Here is a 10,087-nt window from a genome sequence, read left to right as displayed (position 1 = left end):
TGGGAGCAGGAGCAGGACATCCCACCTGGTTCAGGATGGTGCAGGAAAAGTAACAGCAAAGCTGGAACTAGAAGGGTGAATTAGAATTAGGCAAAAAGAATGAAGGTGAATGTGCTATGTAGGGTAACAGCATATGCACAGGTGTAGCAGAGAGCGCGAACATGAGATGTGAATATAGCTCAGTGTGCGTGAAGTATGGAGGTTGAAGTATGGCGAGAATTGAAGCTGCAGAGGTGGCCAGGACCAGCCCGTGAAGGGTCTTGTAAGTTGTGTTAAGAAGCATGGATTTTAGTCTCGAGCAAATGGAGGAAATTTAAATAGAGAAATGACATATCAGATTGTACTTTTCAACTATAAAACTAATTTTTTTACAATAGATAATATAAGCATCCTCCAAATATCCATATCCTTTCTCTGAAAGAAACAATTGTTATTACTTTCATGTGTAGCCTTTCAAAGAATTTTTTGCATGACAGCATACATTCATGCCACATATATGCATTCATGTTTATTTTTTAAAAATGGTACTATACATTGCCCACCATTCTATACCTTCTTTTTTTTTTTGAAAATGTAATAATATATCTTTGAGATTGTTTAATATTTGTATATACCTAGCTGCCTCGTTTTTTTAATGGCTGCATTTTAAGACTATGACACAGTTTATTTAACTTGGTTTCCTGTGGCTATATGTTAGGTTGTACCTGGTCTTTTAAGTCAATGTGGCAGTGAGTACCCTTGTGCTTCTATCTTTACATAGTGTGCTGTTATTTCTATGTGATACACTACTAGAAGTTGTATTGCTTTGTCAGAAGTATAAGCATTTAAAATTTTGGGCCCAATTGGACCTCTCCCCCATAGTGGTTAAAAATAGCTAACATTTCACCATCTATACTAGGCACCGTTCTAAGTGATTTATCTGTATTATCTCACTTTAGCCTTACAGTAACCTTGCGAAGTACATTCCATTACCATCACTCCCATTTTACAGATGAGGAAACTGAGGCAAAGAAATTTAGCTTCCAGGTGGCGGAGGTTGTGACGCCAAGCAGTCTGACTGCAGAGCCCAGGCTCTTACCACTTGCTGGCTGAATTTCTAAATTCATACTCTCAGACCATGTGTGAGAAGGCCGATTCCCCCCACCCTCCCATCAACAGCATGCTCTCTGTCATTCTGATGATCAGAGAGATTTAAAAATGGCTTCTTCAGCATTCTAATTTGCATTTCTCTGACTGTGAGTGAGGCTGAGCATTCGCATGTGTTTAAAGGTCACTTGTGTTCAAATCTTTGTTGGAAGGGACTCATGTGCAGCCTGGCGAATGGGTGGGGCATGGAAGACTGGAACCTGGGAGACAAGAGGATATATAAAGGGGATGCACAGCATGTGCTCCTATGCTGTCCAAGCGTGTTGGAAAGAGCTGGGGGGTCAGCTAATAGCTTCTTATGCCGTGGTTCCTCCTGTGCTCCTTCTTCCTCATGCTTTGTGTCTCCTCCAGACAGCACTAGATTCTCTGCTGTCTTCGCTGCCCCTGCCACCTTGTTCCTGATTCTCTGTTCTCGTGTCTGAGGTCTGTGGTTCCTTTGGAGCTCCAGCTCTGACTGTCCTCCACTTCTACCTGAGTAGCCCTGAAATGCTATTTCCTGTGATCTGTGCTTTGCCTACACAAAGCCCTTCCCCAGCCTCACCCACCCCATCCAGCTGTCTTCTCAGAGAGGAGTGGGGTGATAGCTCGGGCTTGAAACACCCTTGTGAAGAAGGATGGTACCATTTGGTGGGTGGTACCAGTCACCTACCTGTGTTTCAAGTTTGAGCTTCCTGCTCATACCATAAATCAAATGGCAGGGCAGCTACAGCTCAGGTCATCTTCCCAGGGCCTGAGCTAAAGAGCAAATGGTTTCCTGTGACATTAAGTTAGATGATCTTAATCAACTGATAACCTTTGAGTCAGACAGTTGATAGACATTTAGTGAGCCTAGTCTGGTCATGCATTGGCTGTTGTTTCAAGTTACTTGAATAAACAAATAAGTGTCTCATGCTCAACTCCAGGGGACTTTCACCGACAAAAGAAAGTCCCTGTGATTCTATAGAAGCAGTCAGAGGTGTCACCAACAATTAGAGTGCATTATTGAGTAGAGTAGAACAAGAAATTAACCTGGAATGGATTGGGAGCCCAGTGAAAACAACTTATACAATGCAGAATTTTTCAAGAAAATATAAATTATACAATATACCAAAATATTAGTGACCACGTGGGATTTCCATGGTATTCGTGTTAAGCCTTCTTTAGCATTGGCAATCTATTTTTCCTGGTGAAAGTTTGATATGTGGCCACAAGGTGGCAGTCGTTACTGCCAGGTGAATTTTGTTTTCCTCTACAGGAGATAAAACTGACATTAGGGTTTAGAACTTGTGTTTTGCAGCAGATATCTCCAAAGCAAAGGACAAAGGGGATTTCCCCTGCCCTAAGTCCAGTTGATAAACAAAGTGATGGGAAACAAAAGAATCAAGTGAGTTTTGCTCATGCTGAGATAGAGATATACAATTTTCATTTTGCTATAGTTTGTGCATTCTCTCAGATTTACAAGGTACCAGGCTCCATAATATGCCTGGCACTTACTAGCTGTGCATCTGTCCATCTGTCAGAAATGCTCCGTGACTATCGCCATTCACTGTCGAAAAACTCTAAAGAACAGAAAAATGTTAGTTGCTCTGAGAAATTACAGGAGGCAGATCATTACTTTTTAGCTACTTGAGTTGGCAGGCCACCGCCTCTAAAATGAGATGCTAACTTGTGTGTAATGCCGAACTGTAACAGGTACCCTGAGGAGTTTAGCAGCGACATGTTAGAGTCACTCCCAGGCATTTGCAAAGTCTCACTTCATTGTGGAGACCCTTGCAGAAGTGGCACTCCTCCCACGTCCAGCCCAGTGGATTGAGGATCTCTGAAGCCCAGAGGAAAGGAGAAAGTAGCTTGCAGAGAGAGGGTCTCTTAGTCTGGAAGTGGTGGAGACAAGATTCGACTCTTGGTCAGGCTGACTGTAGCGCTGACTGTAGCGCCCGGGCTCTGTGCTCTGACACGGTGGTCCACATGCTGTCGTATTACCACATTTAGGCCACTGAATCAGTGTCTGCTTAAGCAACTCCAGCCTGTGCTGGCTGCCCTCCAACCCACTGGCGGGGAAGCAGCGTTGCCCTTGGAAACAGAACACCTGAGTTCTTCCAGCTTTAATTTCGAAAACACTCTGTCTGAATGGTTTGAGCCTACCTGAAAATTCCTTTGAGCCTTAAAGTTCTCATGGTTAAAATGAAAATGGGATTGCTGTGAGGACCAAAAGAGAGAGTGCAGAAAAAATATTCAAAAGCGAGTAAGCTTTTTGTGGTGATGACTGCCTCTTTTCCACACTAAAGAAAACTGTCCTGGGGTTTCCCCAGTGGCCAGCACAGACCCCACATGGAGAGTACAGTAAACACCCCCAAAGTAGGAATTTTGAAGTTCTTTTTGTTCTTGGAAAAAGCAAAAAGATAAGCAAATTTCACAAATTAATTTATTGAGTTCACTACATAAGATTATGAGCCCATAAATTATTGCCTCCGATTTTTTCATAATAGCATGTTACTTGCAAGTATATCATTAAATTGGCATCCTAATGAGTTTCTGATAACATTTAAGTCCTAATAGTTTGTGAATTATTTGATAATCTTAATTGAGACTCATAAAAACGTTTATACTCTTGGATCCGTTGATTTTATTTCCAGTAATCTAGCCAAAGAAAACAACATAAAGAATATAAAATAAATGTTACATATAAAGATGTTTAATTTTCAGTGGATTATTTATAAGAGAAAAATATTAGTGACAACTTCAGCATTCAGCAGTAAAACTTTACTTAATATAGTATTTGATGAAGATTTTTAGCTAGTAAAGAAATAATCGAGTATTAAGCAGTTAAATGATTATGTGTCAGACAGTCACAAGCACCTAATGTACATTTTTTATAGCAGGCCGTTCTTACAACAGCCCTGTGAGATAAGTACAGTTTCATTTTTGCTGAGCGATAAAGTGAAGCACTGAGGAGTCAGGTCACTTGCCTCAAATTCAGTGTGGTAAATGCCGGAACCGGGAGATTAGAGCCCAGGAAATAATACAGAATCTACGATGATGGCTGGTATGTATCCATATCAGGTTCTGCCCAAGCTGAACTGGCACACTTGGCCACTCCTGCAAAGAAACGGCTGGAAGGAACTCATGGCAGTGAGCTAGCAGGAACTATATGAAGCTAGTAAAATTACGGGCGATTTTTGTCCTTTTCTCTATTTACCAATTTGGTAATGTGGTTATATTTCTTTAACAGTGGGGGTGGGAGGCATTTTTAAGCCATCCTGGGATGCAGGCCTGGTGGATGCTGCCTTCTCTGCTCCTTCAGGTTAAATCTCCTTCACACTGCTTTCATCTTCATCAGGGCCTGTTGTGTCAGCAGCTGGGCCTCCTGGCATTTATGGCCTGGAATCCGAGTCCCCTCACGCCCAGCTCCCAGGGGCTCTCCACTCTGGCTCTCCTCCTGGAGCCCTCAGCCGAGTGCCCAGAGAGAGAAGAACAAAGACTCCGCAATAGCGGGAGGGGGAGTGGCCGAGTAAATACTGGTCAGATGCTTCATTCAGTCTTTGTTCAGAGACCCAGTTTATTGAAGCAAAGGTTTCCATTTGGGAAACATAAGACGCGCTGTGCCCGGGCCCAGGAACTGCCTCTGTGCAGCAGGACCTGGAGCCAAGTTGGAGAGATGAGCCACTGCAGAGCCTCGTTTTTTGGGGAATACTCAAGTTTGCATTTGCGATTTGCCACACTCAGGTGGGCCGCAGGATGCACAGACACTCCCTTTACAGGGCCCGAAGCCCAGTGTTCTCACTTTCCACCTGTTCCTCGACCTGTCGGTTCTTTCCTCAGTACATCCGGCTGCTACGGCTGCTAACGGGGTCTGCAGGATGTCAGCCTCCAAGGGTCGTCCACAAAGCAGGGCACCGGGGTTCCTGGCAGGGGCATAGCTTTCCTAAAGAAGCCACTCCACAAGTGTCAGTCAGCAAAGCAGAAATCCTACCTTTGAAGGTTGGGGGTCTAGGAATCTTGTGAACTAAATGCAGTCAGTTTACATAGCTTGTGCAAAATGATTTTAGTGTGCTTAAATCATACTTAAACTATGTTATGCAAATCACCTTGCAACATGAGTGCAAGGGAACATTCTTTTCTCTCTATGATTTTCTCCATTATCATCATATTAAATAATAGCAAAGGAGTGTGTGTATGTGTATGTGTATGAGATAGAGACAGAAGACAAGATAGCAAGATAGTCATGTGGCCCTGGAATGAATCTTTCAGAATTTCATCAGGCAGGTGACTACACTGCAACCTTCAGTATGTGAGAGCTCAGAGTTCTAATTCTGGCTTGATAGCTAATAGCTCCCTAGTCTTTAGGAAGGTTGCCAACCTTTGATTTTTTTCCGGATAAACGCTGCTACCGAAATCCTATGTTCTTCCATTAGGGACCCGTTAGCCGATATACCTTCAGAAAGTGACCCTCGAGCTGGCTTTGTGCACATGGTGGGTGGGAGCCTGCCCCGCCCCGCTGCACAGCCCTGTGCGGATTCCAGCTCCGCGTGGATCCCTGCCCCGCCAGCTCTCTCTTCCTTTCCTGAGTGTTCAGTGAGCATCTGGCAGTGGCGGCCAGGCCCGTTTGTCTGCTGAGCTGCTGCCAGCAGATGGCCTGGGGAAAGAGAAGGCACACATGGCCTCTGAAGCAGCATTTCCCATTGTGCTCTGAGCGGCAGTGACCTCCCGGGGAAGGGGAAGTGTCCCTGTGGTGGTGGGTCAGGTGAGGAGAAGGGAAGTAGAGCCTAAAAAGCGGGGAGACTTTCCCCTCTGCAGGGAGGAGGGTTCTGCAGAGGCCCCTGTTAATGCCTTAGGGTGGCTCGTGGGTTCTTAGAGCCTAACTGGTATCAGCTTTGCAGAATGGATGGCTGAAGAATGAAACAGCAGTGGTGGCGGCTTCTATCCTTTGAGACACTGGCATTTTCTAAGTGCTTATGTTCATTACCGATGTCTACAGAACTGCACATTCTGGCATTTTGTAAATACGTGTTGAATGAAATATTTAATACCCAAAGCCAGCCAGGGAGGTATAGATACTATTATCTTCATTTTAAAAATCTGGAAACTGAGGTCCAGAGGAGTTCAATAACTTGCCCTAGGTCACACAACAGGCAAGAGTCAGACCGTAGATTCTTAACCGGGTCGTCCAGCTGAATAACCTATGTCATTTCGGTTATCCCAAAAGTAGAAATGTGCTTCCTCTGGAATGTATACCGCTGAGAATAGTGACATTAGGCAGGAATAAAGGCAGTTTTCCACTATATGCATGTAGTGGCCTTTTAGGAACTACCTAAGGAAATGTTATATGTTTGGAACTAGGCTTTCTCCTTTCCCTGAGCAATGACTGCCACAAATACAATTTGGTCTGCTTATGGGTCATTTGTTGTAGTTTGCCTTTGGCTCAGATCAAAATAGAAAATGAGCCAGAACATGGTGTTTCCCAGTTGGGCATGTTCCCAGCTATTAATAATGTTCCATCTGGGGACAAAACGCACAAAGGCCATCTCCAGTCTTTGGGTTTCTAGGGGGATTATTTGGGACCTCTGCCTCTCTCCTCTTGAGCTTCTAGGCTTTCCAACATTCTGTGGTAAACAGGGCCGTGAAAATGAGTTGGAAATAAGAGAACCTGAAGTTCATGCTGTTCCTTTGGCTCGCTCTTTTTGGGTAGGACTGCCAGGATGCTTGGTGGGACAGAGGGCTTGAAAGCGTTGGCATGTTTTTGAGCTTGAGGTTATTCAGTTGCAACCGGCCTCGCTGTCACTTGTTGCAGTCATCATTGGTGACCTACAGCTTGCACAGAACCCGCCCCCTCATCCCGGGTTTGACTAGATAGTTCGTGGGTTGTGTGCAATCTCCTTTTGCGTATCTGAGGCTTGCCAGGGTCAGACTGGCAAGGGTCAGATTGGGCCCCATGACGAATGAAGCTCTGTGGTGTGGAGTCATGGTTTTCCCTGGAGGAGGTCTAAGCTGTTGGCACTGTCTCTGCTTGGTAATGGTTCCCTGCCACCACTGGGCTTCGGGCACCCAAAGCAGGAGGTGTAATGAGAAGAACAGCAGCCCAGCCTGCTTCCCTTGTTCACCTTTGCTATTCGTAGTCTTCCTTGTCCTGTTGGGTTGACTGGTCTCTTCACTGACAGCCCAGCACAAGGCCGTGGGGACATTGCCCCCACCCCCCACATTAACCCTTGTGCCATTGAGGCTGACTTGGCTCTTCCTGCCTTTGGTTGTCAGCTAATACCTTGCAGACCCTCTCCACTCTGCGGGAGGACCTTGGCATGTCCAGTCTTCTCTTCAGGGCCACCCACGGAGTTCCTGTTTGCTTTCTGTGCAAGGCGGCCAACTTTTAGTATATTTGTAGAGCAAAAGAGCGCACTGTATGTATTTCAAGCTCATTCCTACCCACTTCTTTAGAATGATTTATCATTTAGGTGTTATGGAGGGAATCTTGGACCTCCTCCCAGAGTCTTAATTCCATTCTTATGGTGTATGGTAGTTTAAACATTAAAATGATGTCACATGTAATCCCAACCAAAACAAAAAAGGAAACCCCTTCCAGCAAAACTCTGCTTTTCCCCTAACACCTGTTTTTCCCTTTCTGTGCAGCAGACCGTGTCTCCCTCCCCTCTCACCTCCTCACACCGAGGGAGCACTGAGCCCTGGTCTCCTTGTGAAGTAGGAGCTAGCACATGCCCACAGCAAGCCCAGACCTTCTAGCCAGTGGTGAAAGGTGTGGTTCAAGATGAGTTCGACACAACCAACAAAGTGGGGAACAGATATGGTGGAGCTGACCTAGAGACTAGTTAAGTTTCTCTTCCGAAAGCCTTTGGAATCGAGGGCCTGATCAGTTGACTCAGTTTGTCCCTCCATACTTGGGCTTCAGGACAGATCTGAAGCAGGAAATTTCCTCCCACCTGTCTCAGAACCTTATCCCCACCCCCTTGACCCTCACCAACAGGTCTAATAATTTTAATAATCAAATGGCTAGTGAATTCTCAACCTTCCCAGCAAAAAGAAAATGTCCCTTATTTGTGTAGTGTGATGTCATTTGCTCACTACTAATGTTTGGGGTGGGGTAATCCTTTGTTATGAGGGGCTGCCTTGTACATGGTAGGATTAGCGGCACCCTCTACTCACTATATGCCAGCAGCACCTCCCTTGTGACAACGAAAAATGTCTCCAGACATTGCCAAATGTCCCCGGCGGGGAAGACTCCCCAGTTAAAGACCACTGCCTTACATGAATGTCAGGTGGTCTATCCTAGATATGAGAAGTCAAGTGGGCTAGAAGATCACTTTACTTTGTAGGTGTCAAAGCAAAGTGTGTCAGATCTTCCTTACAAGATATAAGCATTATAAGTGTTATCTTTTTTTTCCCCCGAGTTTGTACACAAACAAAGTTCCTGTTTTGGGTCCCCTAACAGCTATCAGTGGCTGCACTGTGGCACTTGCAGGGACTGGGGCCTTGGGCTGGGAGGGGACAGTAGACGTGTACAGGGTCAGTGGAATGTGAGCTAGGGTTAGCACGCTGCCAGCGGTTCTGAACAGTGAAACCTGCTATGATAAGGCAGAATTAGCAGCCGAGTCGGGGGCCATTTAGGGAGCAAAAGTGAGCATATATTTAAAATTGGTTATGTTTGAAACAAGCAATTGAAATAGCGTAGCTTCTCTTGTTTTGGCGTTTAATGATTATACTTCCACTTTACCATTGAGGTGTTAAATCAGTGGCATTTTATGAAAATCATCTCCACCTTAAACTTACAGAGGTGCCTATCTGTGATAATCAAAGCTTTAAGAAACATTTATCAACCAATGTAGAAAAATGTGCTGGTAGCGATACAAGTGTGCTTCAGGGAAAGCACAAGGCTGTTTTCTTTCTTTTGTCATTTCAAGTTAAAGATACAGATACCTTAGATGCCAGTCTTCAAGCCTGAGTGGTCTCTAAATAGTGAAAGTGGACCCTACCCACTAAAGACATGGGCTGTTTCTGTATTGAATGGTAATATTATACCTATTTTGCATTTTTAATTCAACTCGGTAAATGTTTACTGAGAACTTATGTGCCAGGGACTGAAGATGCAGGGGAGACCAAAAGGCGGACCCGCCCCCTAGTCACTTTCAGCCCAGCATCATCCTAAACACAGGTACCTATAACACGGCGAGATAGAAGAAAGTCATAACCTGGTCCTTGGGAGGGGCTGTATGAACTGTGTTTTGAGGATGAATAAGAGCCCTACAGTCACAGGGTGGGTGGGAGGGGACAGGCCTCCCAGACAGAGGTAACGTTAGTGCAAAGGCACAGAGAATTAAAATGTATGATGGGCTTAGGTACACCCAAATAACTTGATGCGACAGGATTGCAGGAGAGGAAATGTGGATAGTGATGAAGAAGCAAAGCCGTAATGGGCCTGACATTATCTGTTAAGGAGCTTACACTCAATCGTGGAGATGAAACCATCTGGCAAATCAAGGAGCAACATAAGATTTGCATTTGAGGAGGTGTTCTCTCGTGTCTGTCTGCAGAAGGAGGAAACGGCGGGTAGCAGACCTGGTAAGGACCCTGAACCAGTGGTCTGTTGGACCTGCCTACTCCAAGGCAGTGGTCATGGGAGTGAAGTCAAAGAGACATGAAGGAGATGAAACTGGTAGGCCTTTGTAGGGTAAGAATGAGAGGAGAGGTCAGTTCTGGCCAGTTGGGAGCCTGGGGGAATGGAATATGATGAATTCACTTTGCATAAAATCCAGTGGTACAATCTTAGGCTCTGCTGTCATCCTTGAGGGTTTAAAGAGACCATCTGAATTCCATTTAACCAGCTGAAACTTCTACAGAGTTAACACAATGTCCTCTCTTCTGGGTAAACCTTTTAATCTATTTCTGACTTCTTTGCCACTCATCTTATTAGTCTAGCCCCTTTTATTTTGGTCTCTCTACTTTTACAGTATGGTCT

General features: G+C 45.0%; 1 protein-coding gene across 1 annotated transcript in view; it reads left to right on the top strand.

The window, feature by feature from the left end:
• Positions 1-10,087, top strand: part of PRKCH (protein kinase C eta) — a 205,183-nt gene that overhangs the window by 125,133 nt on the left and 69,963 nt on the right. Inside the window, exons 8-9 of the mRNA XM_011386242.2 lie at positions 4,463-4,848; positions 9,663-9,784. Of these exons, the coding sequence (XP_011384544.1) occupies positions 4,463-4,848; positions 9,663-9,784 (508 nt within the window). The remainder of the gene's footprint in view (positions 1-4,462; positions 4,849-9,662; positions 9,785-10,087) is intronic.

The sequence above is a fragment of the Pteropus vampyrus genome, unplaced genomic scaffold (assembly GCF_000151845.1).
Source record: "Pteropus vampyrus isolate Shadow unplaced genomic scaffold, Pvam_2.0 Scaffold15, whole genome shotgun sequence".
Lineage (NCBI taxonomy): Eukaryota > Metazoa > Chordata > Mammalia > Chiroptera > Pteropodidae > Pteropus > Pteropus vampyrus.
Note: the sequence above shows the minus strand (reverse complement) of the source record. Positions and strands in the feature narration are given on the sequence as shown.